The following is a 19,603-nucleotide window of genomic DNA, read 5'->3' as shown; positions in this document are numbered from 1 at the left end:
GAGCATATGCCCACCCATCTCCATTTAATGAGGATTCCACAGTGAGAGTGGATGAGCCCGCATTGTCATCTGTAAGGGTTTTGATGAAGACAAGATGGCGCTCATTTACATGCCAAAAAGCCAGTGAGACGTTAAGACAATGGGAGGATTAGCAGGGTCGGTGCTTTGTAAGTGCTCGGGGGCTGAGTTGAGTTAATGAATTGACTGAAGAGTCTTCATTATGAACACCAGTGCTGAAGCACCGGTATAATCAAGAAATAGCACAAGTAACGTAACACAGATTTGTTGTGATATCTATTTCCGGTCAAAGGGTTAGCATGAAGCCGGAGCAGCTTCAGTTGGAAGACACCAGCTGTGACTTGCTCGGTCCAACCGCATGTGCCTCTTATTAGCGGTGTGGTTTCTGCACATTGTCATGCGGTTAATGACTGCTGTGATGTCTTGCGCGATCATGCTAGCCCTTGTGCCGTGTGTAAAAAAAAACAAAAAAAAAACATTAGCATACTTTCACATTGAAAAAAAAATCACGACACCAGTTATTTCTGTACATAAAAGTGGGTCTTTAATTGAAAATTTAGTATAAAAAAAAATAGCAATATCCATCCTTTGGAGCCCCAAGTGGCAACAGTGAAGCCCGAAGGTGTCGAGGCTTGTGTGAAAACCGCAATTGTTTTGCTTCCCAAACAACTCAAAACTTCAACTTGAAAGTACAGAAACCAGATGGATTTCATCTCCAAAGTAGTTAAATAACATTCAAATCCTTTCAAATTTAAGTAAACTTGTTTTATTCTGCTTTACATCGACAACTGTCAGTGCATCCTCCACATCTACAAAAAATAATAATAAATTGTCGATAATGTAAAAATAAGTTAGGAATGCAAACTAAAGGCCAAGTAGGATATGCAAAAATTAACTTTAAAAGGGAGGGGAGTTTAAGCAAAGACAATAAATAAATAAATAACCACAGAATGTGGAATGTCTACATGTTTCGTTTACAAATAAATTAAATGCAAATGGGGAGGAAAAAAAAATATACACACTGAAAGAGGGGGGGGGAACACACTGTACAATATTTGCCAAAAAGAAAAAAAAACAACAACATAGTTGATGAATATTGCATTGATTGTGCATTTCACACCCCCGAGGGAGGCCAGGGGTGGGGGCCATGAAGTGTCAAGCAGTGAGATGGCGGGAGGCAAAAAAGTGAAAGAGGCGACACAACTCGCAACAGGCATGGCTGAACACGGCGGGAGAAAGAGAGAGAGAAAAGGCCGAGCGGGGTAGAGGTGTATGTGTGTGTTGACATGTTGTAGACATTCAGAAAAGACAGGATCCAGTTTCCAAAACACCTGTTCAGGCTATAGAGTGAGTGAGCAGCTTCGAAGAGTGATACACAGTCGCGTGTGTTGTTTCAAGTATTCCATTCTCTCCTCTAATGCTCTCGCAGCCTCTCCGCTGGGGGCTACTTGGCTTGTCGGCGATGGAGGCGGTGGTCTCCATCACTGAGGTTGAGTCCGAAAAAAAAAAAAACAAAAAAAAAAAAACGTTGAGATGAAAAGCCCCCAGAAAAAAGCAGCGTTCCAAAAAAAGGCACTCCAAAATTAAAACATTGAAAAAAAAAAAAAAAAAAAAAAGTTTCTCCAAAGCTCTATGAGAGCAGCCATATCTGAATAGGAAGGCCTTGCCAGATGCATATACCAGCCTACTGACAAAGGGAAGGGCAGAGGGGGAATAAATAGTGCTGGTAAGACCACCCAAACAGCAACATGTTCCCCTTTAGGAAACAACTTGTATTAACTGAATGAAAAAAAAAAGGAGATGTGTTGGGGGAATTAAGAGAAGCAGCAACAAACAGTTGCACCCAAACAGCAACATGTTCCCCTTTAGGAAACAACTTGTGTTAACTGAATGGAAAAAAAAGGAGCTGTGTGTGTGGGGGGGGGGAGGGGTTGGGTTGGGGGGTTAAGAGAAGCAACAACAAACAGTTGCTCAAAGTATATGTTGGTGGCTTTTGATCAGCCATGATGGACTACAGGCTGCCCAACTCAAGTCCATTAACTCCTTGCAGCCTGGCCTTGCCCCCCGCCCCCCCTTTACTTCCCCCAGTTGAGTCTTTAGAGTCCTTCAGACTGCTCCTCAGAGGCTCTCCTTGCTTGAGGTTGTGCTCGATGACGAATCGGTGGCGATGGTCCGCAGGCGGATGTCGCCGGCGGCCGGCTCCTCCGGACTGGACTCGGGCGCCTCGGCCGTCACCCTCATCCAGGGGTGGTCGCAGATCTGCTCCAGTGTGGGCCGGTCGGACGGCCGCAGGGCCAGGCACCATTTGATCAGCTGCTGGCATTCTGTGGAATCACGAAACAACATTAGGATGAGAAGCTCAAACGGGACGTGATCCAGATTCACTTAATTTGCCAGGCTGCTGTGCCGTGATATATATTTTTCCTTGTTAAACAAGTGCCTTGGCTCTATAAAGGTTGGGAAACACTGCTGTAAATTATTCTTTTCACACCGGTTCATTCCAGATCCCATTAGTACTACGCGTTGCAGCTAGGGGGCGACAGAGTCAACGGATGTGTGCGCTTGCAGCTGGTCTCCCAACTCACCGGCTGACACCCTCCTCCTGAAGTACACTCTCCCCCGGAGGATCTCCTCGTCCTGCTCGAAGGGGATATCTCCGCACACCATGTCGTAAAGCAGCACGCCGAGCGACCACACCGTGGCCGAGCGTCCGTGGTATCTGTGGAAGCGGATCCACTCTGGTGGACTGTACACACGGGTACCTGAAAAAAAAAAAATACAAAAAAGGGGTTTAGGGAGTGAGTATGGAGGGTGCACAACATTCACAACATGGTTGGTGTTTCTGGGTCATGCAAAAAAAAATAAAAAATAAAGCTCCCTGTACAACCACAACAAAGTGACTACTAACTCCCCCAATCCGCCTCCTCCCTCCCCACAACAGAGCAGGAAACGTGATCCCATCATGTGACGCCGCGGCTCGGGTTTCACAACAAACGCGTTACGTGGCACTCGACGACCCGACTGTGACTCAAGCTGTTCGATTCCCGTACAGTATGGATCCACGTGAATCACGCGTCATGGATTCGTCACAAGCATTAACGATTCAAATTTGCAATAGAAACAATGATGCGAGGAAAGCCCTCCGCCCCCCCCCAAATAAGAAAAAAAAAACCAAAACAAAAAAAAAAAACACCACTGCGTCACAGGCTAGTGAACGCCTCCGCGACTGAAAATAGCACCGAGCGCATCAAGGGCAACGCAAGCAAGCCCCGGGCCCGAAATAACCAAAACAACGCATCAGCTTACCGTCAAAGTCGGTGTACACGGTGTCCTTGAGGATCGCCCCGGAGCCAAAGTCGATAAGCTTGAGCTCTCCGGTGCGGAGATCCACGAGCAGGTTCTCGTCCTTGATGTCCCGGTGCACCACCCCGCAGCTGTAGCAGTGTCGCACCGCCTCCAGGACTTGGCGGAAGAAACCACGCGCAGCGTCCTCGTCCAGGGCGCCCTTCTCGGTTATGAAGTCGAACAGGTCCTTGACGAGCTCCGGCCTCTCCATAACCAGGAGCCAGCCGTCGGCGCGCTCGTAATAGTCCAGCAATTTGATAACTCCGCGAAAAGACGAGCTGACCTTCTTGAGCAGGAGGATCTCGAGCGGGACCATGCTTCCATTCTGAGACCAAAAAGAGGGCATCCATGATGAGTGCGGGGATTACACGCAGCCCACCCCTCCGTCACATCAAAACAAACACTTACAATTGAGCCCCACTCGGTCACCCTTTCCTTCGCGACGTGTTTTACAGCCACCTATAGTGAAAAAAAAAAAATTAGGAATAAGTCGCAAAAAAAAAAAAAAAAAAAAAGGTAATTCTCATTTTCTCCACTCCGTCCGCGACTCACCGGTGCCCCATCAGAGAGCCTGCTGCCGGCGTACACGGTGCCAAAGCCACCGCTCCCCAGCACGGAGCCCACCTGGTACACCTTTTCGAACGGCTCCTTCTCCACTTTGACTGTTTTGGGGAGACAACATGGGGCGAAGATTAGCTCCCCGAGTAGTTCCAAAACAGCCGGCCAGCAGTTAGCCGTTAACCTCTTTCAACCCCCCCCCCCTCCACCGCCCGCCCGCAGCCGTCTCTGCAACGGCTTTGACCAAGACGTTAAGGTTACCTACCCGGTTGAAGCTGTATTTTCACTGGCAGGTGGTCCATGCTCGAAGGGTTGCAAATATGCGAAAATGAACCAAACTTTGACAGCAACATATTAGGAAAAAAGGAGGAGGTAAAAAAAAAAAGAAAAGCCGGTGGTGGTGGTGATCCAAGGCAGCCAGTTGAGGTTTCGACTACTACGAAGAGACTTTAGGGGGTTCGGGCGCCGTCTAAATAGTGGTGTGGACCGTCCAGCAGTGCGCCAAGTCGGCCGCACCGCGCCCGTTCTTTTCGTGTCACGACCGTAAAGTCGCACACCGGTGCCCGAAAACCGACATGAAAGCGGGTCGGAGTGTGGGACTGGAGGTAAAACCAACAAAATCACAACTCTGTTTCGAGGAAAACAACGAACGTAGACTCCCGACTTTGCTGGAAACGCACGCGAATGGAGCAGGTTGCAATGTCGTCCGCGGTATGTTGATATCCTAACGACGAGTTGCCGCTGTCTGAGCTTTGACGCGGTCTCCCAGAGCCAATATTTTGACGCGCAGTGGGACGTTATTGTATTCCTCCGCCGCCAACACAGGGCTACCCTTTCGCTCAAATCGCGCGGATAAAACACCACCTTTCACAAAAACATGCGTCCTAAAATGCGCGCTAAACACAATATGTTATTTAAACACACTTCTGATCGGAAGTTTTGTCTGAAAATACATTTGCATCGCGGAACTACTTTCTCATAGTACGAGACGCGCAAGAATGTCTTGTCTGGGAGATTTGCACTAGGTTCACTATAGACTCTGAGGCGGCAACCAATCAGATGTCGTATATAAATACTCTCTTTTGTGCATTGGCCAATCAGGTAAAAGTTGTTGAAATAAAGCAGACATTTGAGTGCACGTGGCGGCAATTTTGGGACACCCCCTCCCCTCCTTTGGACCCCCCCCCCACCCCATCCTCCTCCCTGATGCAGCAAGAGACAGTCAGTCTGCTTGGAAAAGAAAAGCTCATTTTGTAGACAACCCATAGCAAATTAGTCATGAATATGTCTCCACTGTTCTTTGTTCAGGAGGGTGTGTTTCCGAAATGTACTGTAAAGTAGTCTACTTAGCAACACAAACTAGTCAGTAATTGTCAGTAACTATAGTTACCGCCTTTGAGGTGTGCAAATGTGTTTATTCAGTCTTATGAATATTCAAATACAAACCACAAATCAACTTTTGCATCATTTAACTCTAAAATCCAGCACAAGTTGCAGGTGTGCACGGGTGATATTGATATTTGACTGCATGAGTCATAATTGACACTGTCGGCAGTTTGGGAACAAAATAGGTCAGCAAGATGAAAACACGCTCCGATCGAAGTGTGCAAAGTTAGCCGTCCAATTCCGGAGTTCAAACTTTCCACGTTTACTGTCACACATGGCAACATGACCTTGGCTTGCTGTGAACTTTCCACTGTTTATCTCCTCCATCCTCCGATAACCCGTGCGTGTATGTGTGTATTTTTGACCGCTAAGCAAACAAGAAGCGTTTGAAAAGTTCCACGGAACGTTATCGGGCCATAGACAGAGCCAGCGCAAAGTTATGTAAATGTAAACTGCAAACAAGAAAACTGTCTAGGCTGTAACCTGCTTTGATGATCTCTATATCGAAGAATATATTGATTAGCTTAAGTCGTACCAAGCCAAACTATGCATTGCTTTTTGTTGTGTATAAAAAAAAAAATGCGTATACATATTTATTTGGAATCCACTGTTTTATTGGTTTTATATTGTCCCATGTGTTTTAATAAATTATATAGTACGTTTTGTATATTTAACACAAAATTGGAGGATGAGGTTAAAGGGAATCCGCCACCCCCTTCTAACCTGTTGTGTGGAAGACCAAAATGCGGCCCGGGGGCCAAATGCGGCCCGTGTTCAAATTTCCACCGGCCAGCAGCATCTAGAATAAAATCAATGTGTCAGTACCTTTTTTTTTTTTTTTTTTTTTTTGGGGCCCCTTTCCAGCGCATTTCTAAAATAGAAACTAGCAAAGAAAAATAACATTAACACAGTGGGCCGTTGCTTCCGGAACAAGCGGAAATTGGCATATTTTTTTTCAAACTGGTAACAAACGCTGTAAAAAGATGAAAGCAACTGGAAGCTATACGGTGGGCCCCCACACATTTTCACCCCCTTGACACCCGTGCTCTACATCCTCCCGTTAACCATAAAAGCAAAAAAGCGATCACGGTTGTTTTTGTCCGGGTACTTAAGTGCGCGCATTCCTTCTATGACTAGTACAAGACCAAAAATGCTTTATAAGCTCGAATTTGACTTCAAGGCCTGAGACAAAGTATGTTTTCACGACCTTGTGGATCTGAATTGGAATTTCAACCCCAAACGTTTCAGTTTTCAGTGGTTTTCCCCTAATTGTCCAAAAAGATACAAGTCAGTCCAGTTGAAGTTTTTAATGCCCTTGTTTCTCATGAAGTCACACGCAGTAACTATTAACAGTCCAGGAGATGCAACATAATACTCAAGACAGGAAAGCCCGCAGTGGGCAATGTGTGAATGGGGACACGGGTGGACTGAGGTGAAGTGCCGGTAATGGTACCCGTGATAGATGAGATGTCATTAATGTCAAAATTGCTGTTGACCGCCTTATAGTCCACACATGCAATCGTCACATGATTGGAAATGAACAGAGGTGGCGGTAGTAAGTGGCGCATGTGCAAGTCGTAAGTAAAAGTTCAAGTCTCAAGTTACTTTGGGGAGAAAAAAAAAAAGTCCAGTTGCCACCAAATCAAGTTGAGTCAAGTCATTATGAAAATCTTGCTCTGTCAAAACATACATTAGTGATAATAAAACATTTTTTTTCAGTGCTTATAACAAAAAATACATTAGCTCTAAAAATTAAACGAGTATGAAATGAATGTACACTTAAATTATTTAGAAAATGCTTTTTTTTTTACGAACATTTTAACGTGTCAACGTATAATCATCAGATTCATAAACTGCATGGTTTTTATGCTAATCTGTTTGCCAAAACTACTCATGTGAGCAAATGGCTTAGTTGACGCGCATTCGTTTACGGGGGGCCCTGCCACATCAAATATGGCCGACACGCTCGCGACCAGAAAAGTACTCAAACTAGGGTCTAGGTATGTTTGTAAATACGGACCATGGAATCTAATCTATTGTTTTATTTTTTTCTCATTTAACTGCATAACCTACAAGTTGATTAAAAAATTGACGAGGTACTGGTGAGCTAAAGGGTCGAGCTAACCCTGCTAGCTTAGCTTCGCAGTTCACACAGCTAGCTTAACAGATGAAAGTAAACATCGTAGATTGGTGACACAAATACGTTTTCTTTCAAAATCGGAAGGCACACTATAGAAAGAATATAAGACCAAAAAAAAAAAAAAAAACGATTTTCAAACGTAAACAATGACTTGTCAAGTCATTGAGTTCAAGCCAAAGTCAAGTCGAGTCTTTCTTTCTTTCATGCCAAGCAAGTCGCAAGTCATAAAATTAGCGATTGACTCGTGTCCAAGTCACGTGACTCCGCTTCCCCCACCTCTGGGAATTCAATCGCATGGAAATCATTTCCTCTCCTTGTTGACGTTCCGCAAAACCGAACAAGCAAATGAAAAGACATCATTGCATCATAAAAGTAGACGCTTGACCTTACGAGCCCCCGACATGGCTTTTCTAGTCGCCTCTAAAAATACCTACGCACACTAAATAATGCATTTAATAGACATCTCTCAATCCTATGATCCGTAATGCTGGAGCGGCATTATGTTGTGATGAATCCAATCTTTGCCCTGGACAAGGATCAGTCAACTCGATGAAGTATTCATGACTGTGTTTTTTTTTCCCTCCCCTCTCTCTTTTCAGGATCTGGGCCAGGCGGACAAACGACTTTTTGAGATTTGATATGAATGCGTGCTATGGAGTCGTTCACGGCTCTCATGGGAAATCATCATCAGGCTTTAAAAAAAAAAAAAGAAAAAAAAAATATTTATGTGCCACTTCTCAGAGAAAAGCCATGAAGAAGAAAAACGGCTAGCGGCACCGTGATGAGCCGTCGCTGTCCGTCGTCTTTGCTATATTTCTGCACATGCCTGGGATGCCTCCCACTTTCCTTTGCTCTAATTGCTGCCTTGCTAAACGGTGTCAGCCAGCCCAAAAGGGGTCCAACAGCATTTGCATCTCTAATTTGATGGCTTTCACTGGGGACACATAAAACCAGACACACCAGAGGGTACGTGGCCACATCAGAGTCCTGGAGTCACCCGTGGTTATTTTTAGCCCCCGCCACGCCGGTTAGTAGCCGCCACATCATTTTGGTAAGCCGGCCATTGAAATCGATCCAGCTCTCTGCCACGGGAGTCGAATGGGACGTTTGTCATGCGTGGTCCTCGACGTGAGAACGAGTCCCGTCCAGGATGTCCTTACAGGCGCCGTTTAAACCTTTCATCAAGTGTCCCCGCGATTCAAAATCATTTGCGTTGAGTGACTGTGTTGGGCACGGCAGCCAGGTCAGGTCGCTGTATGGATTACTATCCCGTCTCAGCATTACGCAACAACGTCAGCCTGGTCAGTCTGGTAATCTGCCGGCTACGTTGCATAAGCACTCATTAGCGCTTTTAGCACATTCCTTCGCACCTTCCCTGTATGCAGATTTGGCCGGAGAACGCCGTATACGCTGTCATATGGAGATAGCTTATGTTATGAGTTTGTGTTTAATAAATAACCCCCGACTGATTGGATTATTTAGATACTCAGCCAGAGTTGTGCTTGTGCGCGGCGGTGTGTAAATTTAGCCAGCTTGAGGGTCAAACGGAGGGCAAAGTGACATTACTAGTCCTTGCGTTGCTTATCGCCTTCTGCGCGGACCAGATGAACAATAATAGGTTGTGCAAAAAGACAAATTAAAATACCGTGCCGGCCGGCCGGCCGGGGGTTATTTAACTTGTGCGTCACCGCCAAACAGCAGGTTAATGATGCCCTCGGTGGGTGACTGAGCAATAGCAGCTTCCAGCATCCACACAAACAGAACACGAAAGCAAACACGTGGACACGCACTTGACCCCGCTTTCAAACTTTTGCTTTATTTTGCAAGATCAAGTTAAGGATTTTACGGTGACATAGTCCGTAATTTTTTGCCTTTTTGCCTCGTAAAAATTGCGACTGTTATCACGCACCGTGTAAAATTTCGACTTTAACTCATTCACTGCCATTGACGGATTTATTTGTCTTTTCACAGTCATTTATTTTTTTTCAAAGTTTTTCAAACGTTAGGGTAAAAGAGGGTCTTAAAATGCCTGGCAGTGAATGAGTTAATATTATCATGTTCCTACAGTTATCATGCACAATTCCGACTTTTTGGGCATGGAAAAAAAATACTATACACAATATTCAAATTTTTGAAGGATAAAATTATGACTTTAAAGTTGCCAAGTTCTGCCCTGTAAAAATCTAGTTACCATGTCGTAACAGCTTTTATGTAAAATTCCGGTTTTCATGTTGCAAATTCCGATTTTGTGATTTTCAAATATTGAGTTTGTCACGCTTAAAAAAAAAAAAAAAAAGGGAATATTCAGATATTCCTCCTATAAACATTGAACTTCCATGTTGCAAATTCCAACTTTCGCCCAATTGAATAACAACTATTTACACAATGTTATTTATGTCAAATAAAATTACAATCTTACTGTTGCAAATTGACTTTTTTTCCCTCCAAAATGCACATCTTACCGTCATCTAAAATTGTGCTGAATCAGCCATTTGAACTGTATCTTTATTTTTTGACAATGGAATGTCTGATTAAAAATAACTTAATTCCACTAAGATTCTTCGAAACGTGGCCTTTAGGAAATAAATATAGAAAATATTAAATATGTCAAACATCGATTTCCTACTGGGAAATCAAGCTCCATTTTGATGGGCCACGTCAAAACAAACGTTTTTTTCTTCACTGGTGTCCCGCGACTGGATTGCCCTCAAGGTGAACGTATGTCTGCAAATGTACCCATCAGAGTGACACTGCAAATTTTGCTTTACAGTTTCCACTCTTATCCCTATTAAGAGATTGTTATTTACTAGTCAGTAATCACTCTGTAAGTCTATTGCTCAAACCGTTAAGAGTAATAACCCCCCCACCCCCAGCCACTCACCCCCCCCGGGCAGCTGCATCAGTGCTTTAATCCTTAGCGGCAAAGCGTCCGTATATAATTTACACATACTGTATACATAGAAGTTGAAGCTAAGTGCTCCACTTCCCTTCACCGACTTGATCCATTTAACTGCCCATCCCTGTCTTAAGAGGATACCGAGACCAAAGCTTTAAATCCCCCCACCCGGGCTGCGACCCTGGGAGGGGTGGCCAGAAAAGGACCAGTTGTAATCTTGGCTTTAAAAATAGACATGTAGATGAATTCACATACTCCTTTTTTTTTTTTTTTTTGTTTTTTTTTTTTGGGTAGTCGTCGATTGGATGTTGACATTTGCCAGCGTTCTCCAACGCCCACGTCGGTTCAAATTGGGCTCTTTTACCCGCGCTCCGAGCAACGCGATTGGCTCTCCGCTTTGACGGGCATACTGCTGACTGTGTGTCTGTGAGGGTCCGGGCACGGACACGAGCTGCCCGGTCAGCAGTCTTGTCGCCGCGTTGATTTTTTTACGCCGAAGAAATTGCGGCGTAATGTGCGGGGACGTTGATGGAAACATCACCCGCACGCCCCCTCCTCAATTTGAAGCTCAAGGCCGCATCATTATTAATTCACCAGCGTGGCTAACGGCCACATGTCACAACCGAGCGTGCACCCCCGAGGACCTTAATCCGCTGGTTCCGATGGCACGGCACGGCGACGATAGGAAGAAAAGCGGCTTCGGAGCGCCTCGCCGTGACACCTGTGACGCCGGCACAATAAAAAGAGGCGCCCCCTCTGCCCCGCCCCCGTGCGCCAATCCTTCACACCTGAGCGGTCACGCTGAAATGAACAACACAGCAGAGTCGGGGGCGAGGGGGTTGGTGTCGGGGCGAGGGGGGGTGGATGGGGTGGGGGGGGGGGTCTATGCATTATCTTCTAACTCAATTTGGTTCTGGCCTGGTTTACATGACCGCTGTAATTAATGGGTGTAAGGTGCTTGTGCGATTGACAGGTCATCCGGGCTAACATTAGCATAACTTTCCTTGTATGTTAGCATATTCGCGCTTAAAGCGGACACTGTGGAGACAGCGTATTTTTTTTCAAGAATATGTTCCCAGCAGGGCCACTAGTTGAAACACGGCATTCTGATGAATTTGGAGTTTGTGGAATATAAATTAAATGAAGCAGCAAAATACACTCGTTTTTTTGGCCATCTCTGGGGGCGGCCATTTTGTCTTCTGTCGAATGAAGATGACATCACAACTGCTCACAACGGCCAATCACGGCTGACCTGTTTTCTGAATCTGAGCCGTGATTGGTCGTTGTGAGCAGTTGTGATGTCATTTTCAGTCAGACAGAAGACAAAATGGCCGCCTCCAGAGATGGCTAAAAACAACTGGATTAGGGTTTGCATAGAACATATAACTGAAAAAAAAAATGTTTGCTTTGACTTCCGCTTGAAGCTTTTTCGAGCTTAAACCACATTGACCATCACGCTATGGTTTTACGGTTCAATAAAAGTGATGCGGAAAACCCAAAATGGTCCTATTTTTTCCGTGTTGGTGTGCTAAAGTGTGGCATTTCTCGATGTAATACTTTATTTGGGTCGTTGGCGCTAATGATGCTAATTAGCAAAGTGACCTTCTGCTTTGAAAAGCCACACTCTTCTCTCTCCTCCTCCTGGCGAAAGCGCACACGCACCGTTAATGAGAATACATCGGGTAGCGATGAAATGTCGAGACTCGGCGCTTACGTAACAATTAGACGCAAAACGTCGGCGGCCTCCTCCATATTAGCGGCGGTTGATTAATCAGCGTGTCGACAATGAAAGCTTTAATTACTCCTGGAGACCAAAGTGTTCTTGGAGGCGGAGTCATCTGAAATATGGGGATTATGGGAACGCGGCGTCAAAGCGGCCCGCCACGCCCGCCGCTAGACTCGCGCCGTGCCGTCTTATGACACCTCGCGCCCAAATCAACGCTGCCGCCTCATTCCTCGGATTGTGGTGCAGGCGGACTGGGTAATCGCGGCCAGGAATGCGTACAGCTGAGAAGCCAATGAAAAGTACCGGGTTGGCATGGCAACCGCTACGGTGTTAATTATTTTCTTCCTTGAAGAAAAAGGGAGGAATCCCCTCTTCAAAGGGAAGAAACACCTGCGAGTCAAACCCCCACCGTCAATTTCTTGTTTTATTGCCTCTGCTGTTTCCGCAAGCGTGTCCAGTTGCCTAGTCTTCCCAATTTCCACTTCACATCCTCTTCTCGCCTCACCTCTGACCCCTCGAGCGGTCCTTAAAGTTGATAGCCAATGCGGCTTGCCACATGGAGATAATTCACTTTTTTGCATGTGCTGCTCAACATTTTGTATAATTTCCTACAAGCCACTCTTTTACCGTAACGTTTGACAAAAAAAAGGAAAATATATCAATTAGGGCTGTCAAAATTAAAGCATTAACTATGGAGATTAATTTAAATTTTATAACGCACTAAAAAAAAATTAACTCAGTTAACTCAGTTTTATTTCCTTCCTTTTGCAGCTGACCTCTGCTCACTGTGCAGCCAAACTTGGAAGAGAGTCACTGTCGCAAAGACGGACTTTTACGTAGTTTTACTTTAAAAAGTTGCTTGACAGCTCATTGGAGAAATCCAAAATAATTTGCACACTTTGCATAGCCACATTCAAATACCATATTAGTTGTGCATTTTTGGTAGTTCAACTGTTGCATTTTACAGGAAAAGAATCATATTCAAGAAAGAAAGCTATTAGAACAGTCTTTGAATCGAAAGTAAATATCGGTTCCAAAATTGGAGTTGAAAAATGCGATTAAACGCGACCAATTCTGGAAAATTTTGCGATCAATTAGTTAACATTTTTTAACCCTTTCAAGCGCAGCGATCACTACAGTGGACAGCTCTTTAAAAGTTGGCCTATATTAATAAAAAAAAAAATCTTTACATTCTAAATCATATCATCAAATCATAATTCATGCATGAAAGCGTTAATCGCTTGACAGCACTAATATAAGTACATTCCTGGGATTGAATGGCTGGACGGGGAAAAGACAAATAAATACGTCAATGGCAGTGAATGCGTTAACATTATTTCATAATTTTTTAATATGACCCGTATATTTCAGCGTATTATAAGGTCTGTTGGGTTTTTGTTGATCTGCTGTTGTCATCTAATTATTTTTTTTTTTTTAAGTGTTAAAGCAAGGGTAAAGAATGATGATCTTCCGGAAGGCGGAAGAACTGGTTTGGTTTGGACGACACCTACTGTACTTGGCTGTCATGCTATGACGCAAACCACATTGAACTTGGGGGAATGCAAGTGAGGGAGGGGTCACGCGACGAAAGCACCTTTGATGTTGTCGCCTTGTTTTTTTTTTTTGTTTTTTTTATAGGCGCGCACAGTGGTTCGAACCTGCTGTCATTTTATCGTACTTCGAATAAAAATAAGGTCGTTGACAGGCACGTGCGCACACGCCCCTCGAGGTGCTCCGGCCCTTTCTGATCGATTCACACTTCTGCATTTCCTTCTGAGATTATTGAGAAACAAAACTAATTTGCGGGATTTTATCTTCAAAACATAAACTGCGATTTGTGTTTTTCCAAGCTCCAAACATTCTCCTTTGTACAATCAAATGAGATCCAAACTGCGTTCATAATTCCAATAGATTTTCCTTTCACCGCTCAATAACAAGCAGATTGTTTTTACTCTGCTTGCCATGTTTCATTTGAGTGATGGGCAAAACACGTCGGCTGGCCTTGAATCCGCCCCCACACACACACACACACACAGGCACACCCCGCCCCCATTCTTCCCGCTCTTTAATTGGTTCGTCAGCAGGACCCCCTGCCTCTATTTGTGCAGGACTCCGCAACACACACACTCATGGAAAGTCACACAAACCCATCAAAACCAGTAGGGGTGTGTGACCACACTGACTGGGGCCAACTCTTTCCACAAGGCGGCGGCGGGGGAGGGGGGGGGGGTAGCTGAGAGGGCACTCTGTCCCCCTCTCAGCTGATTAGGAAACTACTACTAAGGTTATCGCAAACTTTCCTCCGGCACGGAAAGCACCTTGACATGCGCGGCTTGTGTTTGCCTTTCGGCCGCACGGTGTCGGCGGGTAAACACTCGCGCTCGCTCACGTCTATCGGGCCGATTTTCCATGTCGCAGGCCGAGCCCACCCGAAAACGCCCACCGCTTGCAGCACCAATACAAACACTGACTCGCATTTGGCTTTTCCATCGAAACAAGTGTTGTTACTGCACTAATGCCTGTAAGTAACGTATTTCAAATAGAGAGAAAAAGGGACACCTAAACACAAGTAGAAATAATTAACTCACTCACCGCCAGACATTTTCAGACCCTCTTTTGCCCGAACGTAGGGCTGTGCAATTAATCGAAATGCAATTACAATTACGATTATGACACTCCACGATTACAAAATTGGCATGATCGTAAAAAAACGATTATCGATATGCATTTATAAGCAAAGCACTGTGTTTGTTTACAAAGGCAAATCATACTTGGATTTATATTTGCAACTTTTTAAAAAATGTTATAACAACTAATTTGATCTAAATTAATTTTGGGGGGTACAAATATAATTAGAGTGTTTCAAAGAAAGGTATTTGTATATTTTTTACGTTTGAACATGTTCTTGTTTTGTACCCAAAAATAAATGATTGTTTGAATAATCGTGATTTCAATTATTACCCAAATAATCGTGATTAATATTTTTATGGGATAATCGAGCAGCCCTACCTGAAGGTTTGAAAAAAATTGAAAAAAATATTAATAAATTCCTCGGATTGAATGGCTGGACTAAAAGACAAGTAAATCCATAAATGGCAATGAATGAGTTAATAATATTGATATCGATTTTTTATTGTCATAATATCTTTATTACAAAGACTATTAGCATGTACTCTCCATTGGGAGTGTAAAATATTAATTCATACGGAAATAAACATCTCAATATTTATAATGTGATCACACTTTTTTAGTTTTTTTTTCAGTTTTAGTTTTTGATATAATTTTATAACTATCGCCTGAAGTAGTGTCAAATTGGAAATGCTGTTCGATCGTCGCGGATCAGCAAACAACTCTACTGGGAATGCTGCCACATGTCAGGGAACGTTCCCAAAAAAAAAAAAAAAAAAAAAAAAAAAAAAAAAAGGCAGGACACCTCCACACACACACAAACACACCCACACACAGAAAATAAGAGTACAGTAGGAACTCTGCTTTCATTTAGTATTATTAGGTTATTTTCAGGAAGCAGAGGTCAATGAAAAAAAAAAAAAAAAATTGACAAGACGCGCTGATTGTTCCGGATGTCTTGGCACTCGGAAGTTCATCATTTCAGGCTGCTCAGTGCCCTCCCATGTCCAATAACCGGCTACATGGCAATATCAGCAGTGTATTACCGGACGCGGATTAGCACCGCGGTGTGTGTCGAGGCGTGCGTGGGGGTGGGGGGGCTCTGCGGGCGAGCTGATTGATGAAAGCAGCCGTAACAAGGTTTCGGGGAAAAGTAATAGAAATCTTTGCTGAGCTGCCGCTGTTTTTGACATAAGCTGCGGCTTTGTTCTCGCCGGCCCAATCAAAACATCACATGTGTGAAAGTCTGATAAATGGCATGCTGCCACAGCAAAGTTCAAGTTCCATTTAGATTACACGGCGCACACAAATCGCATAAATGTCACTTTCAACAGTTGAACATGAAATAACCTTGTTAGGGAAGATAGTTTCAAAAATGCCGGGTAGCAAGTTATTGCAGTTCTTTTTTTTTTTTTTTTTTTTTCGTCCAGCGCAAAGTGCTCTGTTGCATAAAAATGACCATTCAAGGGCGGCACAAAACTGCGGCACAGCAAACCACTATTGAGTGCACAAACCCATTTTGTGCAACTTCAACTCATTCACTGCTTGACATTTTCAGACCCCCTTTTTTTGAAAAACTGAAAAAAAATCGAACTAAATTCCTGGGATTGAACGGCTGGAAGTGAAAAGACGTGTAAATTCATCAATGGCAGTGAATGCGTTAATATTATTTATGATAGTTTGTCCTGCATATCATTTCAAATCTGCAAATAAAAAATTAGACTAGGAGTAAGCACGACTAAGCCATGTCTGCCATCTAGTGGTGAATGGAGATATTACAACTTAAAACTACAGTCGACCAATGCATACTTGCGGTTCGGCTCCGTGGGATTTGGAATTTTTATCCACCGCTTCACTCATTCCTTGTGAAAAATTACAAAAGTATCTTGAATGTTTATCAGCGTTTTAAAAAATCTGAGGGTGTGGCTTCCGGTTTCCCATCCCCGCCCTGAAATATGTAAATTTTTCAAACCTGGCTTATAATGAAGTAATACTGCTATCACATGCCATATGCAAACCTTGCGAGCTAGCTGACGTGCTCATTAAAATGAACGCTTCGATTGCCTTGCAAATTCTGAGGCCGTTGACAAAACATTTGCAATGCCGAACAAGCTGACGAGGAGGAAAAAAAAAAAAAAAAGTGTGCAAGGTCTTACGAAGCTCAAATGACCATTCCGCACTTTTCTACAACTCTGGGTACTTTCCAGGTACTTTTTGCGTGGCTCGGCAAGGCGTTTAATCAAGACCATGCCGAACCTTGCTTAGTGGCTTTCACAACCATTTCACTGCAGGACTTTGCCTCAGGCCCAAACACACACACGCGGGCATCAAAGCAAACAGCGCCACATGCTCTTAGCATGTCCAAAAAAATTGCATGCGTGTCCTCGCACTGTATGTCCCGGCACCTTTGTGTTAGTGTCTTTTTACGAGCTCGTTGCAGGGGAGTTCTCCCGCCAGAAGCCCCTTTCGCTCGCCTCCTGCCGCATGATCAAAGCTTCTGCAGCGCCACTGCGTCGTTTGATGCTGTAGCATAAAAAAAAAAAGAAGAAAAAAAAAAAAAAAAAAAGGGGCCTGTAGGAGGTTTTGATTTCTTCATCCATTCTGCTCCCCATAAAAGCCAGGCCGCTCTGGGTCCAGGGGGAAGGAAGTCGCGGGCCTGATCAAGCAGTAAAATATGATGTATTTGCTGTTTAACCCATTCACTGCCATTGACGTATTCATTCGTCTTTTCACAGTCCAGCCATTCAATCGCAGGAAATTATTTTTCTTTTTTTCAATTTTTGTTCTGGTAAAAGACGGTCTGAAAATGTTTGACCTAAAATAGCTTACCAACGATATTCATATTGCCAATTCAATTTCTATTCCTAAAAAGAAGAAAATGACTTTTGACTCGGAACAAATTGGATATAGAAAGTTTTTCTGGTTTAATATAAAAGGGAATTGTAATTAGTAGGAATACAGAAAAACCTTGCCATCACAGTGCTTAAATATTAGTAAGCGTCGTTACTAAAATGTCTGGAGAACGAACACCTTGCCTCGTCATACTGTATGTCCAGAGCCCGCTGACTAAGAGTTCACAAAAACAAGATGTCCTATTATCTGTACCACACTGTTCAAAGTCTCCTTTTTAATCTGAAAAACCTCTGCCGTCAAAAAAACAGCAAAGGAGCTCCACCGCCTCTTTTCAATAGCTCATTTATGCTTATTTTCCACCCTCCTCTGACACATTTGCATGGGAAATAAATTTCATTTGGATGAAAAGGAACGGGCAGGTCGAGTACGATTACACACCTTAAAATATAATTAAAAGCCCTTGACATAGTTTTCCTATGTTTGCTTCTGTGCCGCTGCAGCTTCATTTCGTTTCATTTTGTTAATTCAATACACCAGGATGATTTGCCCTGAAATGGAGCTAATGTGTGCTAGTAATGTAAAAAAAAGCAACTTTATTAATCTAGATTAATTGTGTGCGATCGGTGACGATTATGTGAATCTCCGTCACACTCTATCGAATTGAGCCGTACCACATCGAATCAAAAGTGTAAAACACACGGAATCGAATCGAATCCAATCTAAAATTGAACCGTCCTCCAATCGCATCGCAACTCTTGTATCGAGACACATATGTCAATTATTCCGTCAGTCGGTCTCGCCTAAAAATGTCCGAAAAATGGGCGTCCGTCAGTGACGAACGGTCAGCGACGATTACACGGACGGGTGAAGACCCCTTCCGTCATTCGTCAGTCCGTCTTTTTTAAAAGATGTCCCGTCATCCGTCAGTGACGGACTGATGGAATGCCCACCTCTGTTTGTACACATTATATCAGTTATATAATTAACTGATCATAAATAATTATATGAGTTAGATAATGTGTGCGTACAGAGGTGGGCATTCCATTATACACCTTATATCAGTTATATAATGTGTGTATAAAAAAATTAATAAATCATTGCCTCGTTGCCACCTGGGCGGAACTGATATTAAACTAGTATAATTCAGTCACAAGTGCGAATGTCAAGGTACCACAGTATTTTTGTTTTGTTTTGTTGAAAAACAAATGAACCGTCTTGTCTGTGCTTTTAACCAGAGCAAAAAGAACAGACTGTACGCTTTGCTGACTTTATTTTCGTGCACGCGCGTACTGGATGTCTGGAGCATGTGTTTAACCTCACGTTCCTCCTCGATCCATCATGCGAACATCTGACAGAACATGGTACCGCCCTTCTTCATAAAAGACACATTGGAAACAGCGTATCTGCCTATAAGTTACTCCTCACTGTCCCCAGGCGCTAACATAAAGAGGGTGTGGAGGTCGCACCAAAACGCCGTTATCGCCGAGCGGAGTGCTTCAAACGCGCGATTATGCGAAAGCCTTCATGCATTTATTGAACAGGGGCGCACATACGTGCGACCTCTCACATTCAAGTGCATCGCGAGCAGGTGTGCCGCCGTTACCCGTCATTGGCACGTGTCTTCGGTCACCCTGCGAACTGTGTGCGCACGTGATGCTGGCTAGCATAATGTGAAGGATCGTCCGGGCCTAACTATCGTCAAAGTCAGCTATAGTGGGGAGTCTCGGCAAATTGAATTATGGTTGGAACACCTACTGGAAAAAAATGAAATAATGGATGAACTTCAAAAGTGGAGTCATCTCAAATTTAAAATTTGTGCGAAGACATTTTTAACTGTATGTAAATTCATTTCTTTTCATTTGTTAATCATTTCTGAAATGAAAATCAAGTTGGCTTTATTACTTAAAGTGGAAGTCAACCCAAACATTTTTTTTTAAGAATATGGCAGGCCCACTAGTTGAAACAAAGCATTCCGATAAATATTGCGTTTGTGGAATAGGAGTTAATCCAGCCGTTTTTAGCCATCTCTGGGGCCGGCCATTTTGTCACTTCT

At 43.8% G+C, this 19,603-nt stretch overlaps 1 protein-coding gene across 1 annotated transcript; it reads right to left on the bottom strand.

Annotated features, from left to right (window-relative positions):
• Window positions 1–768: 768 nt before the first annotated feature.
• On the bottom strand, window positions 769–5,071 carry pim3 (Pim-3 proto-oncogene, serine/threonine kinase). The gene is made up of 6 exons (XM_086022767.1): window positions 4,187–5,071; window positions 3,916–4,025; window positions 3,772–3,822; window positions 3,325–3,688; window positions 2,604–2,780; window positions 769–2,342 (listed from the first exon to the last, which is right to left on the bottom strand). Exons 1-6 carry the CDS (start codon window positions 4,272–4,274, stop codon window positions 2,137–2,139), a joined length of 996 nt encoding a protein of 331 aa, XP_085878893.1. The 5' UTR covers window positions 4,275–5,071; the 3' UTR covers window positions 769–2,136.
• Window positions 5,072–19,603: the final 14,532 nt, after the last annotated feature.

This window comes from Filicampus tigris, chromosome 22 (genome assembly GCF_054856515.1).
Source record: "Filicampus tigris isolate MCC_2025a chromosome 22, RoL_Ftig_1.0, whole genome shotgun sequence".
Classification (NCBI taxonomy): domain Eukaryota; kingdom Metazoa; phylum Chordata; class Actinopteri; order Syngnathiformes; family Syngnathidae; genus Filicampus; species Filicampus tigris.
This window is presented reverse-complemented; position numbering and strand designations above follow the sequence as displayed.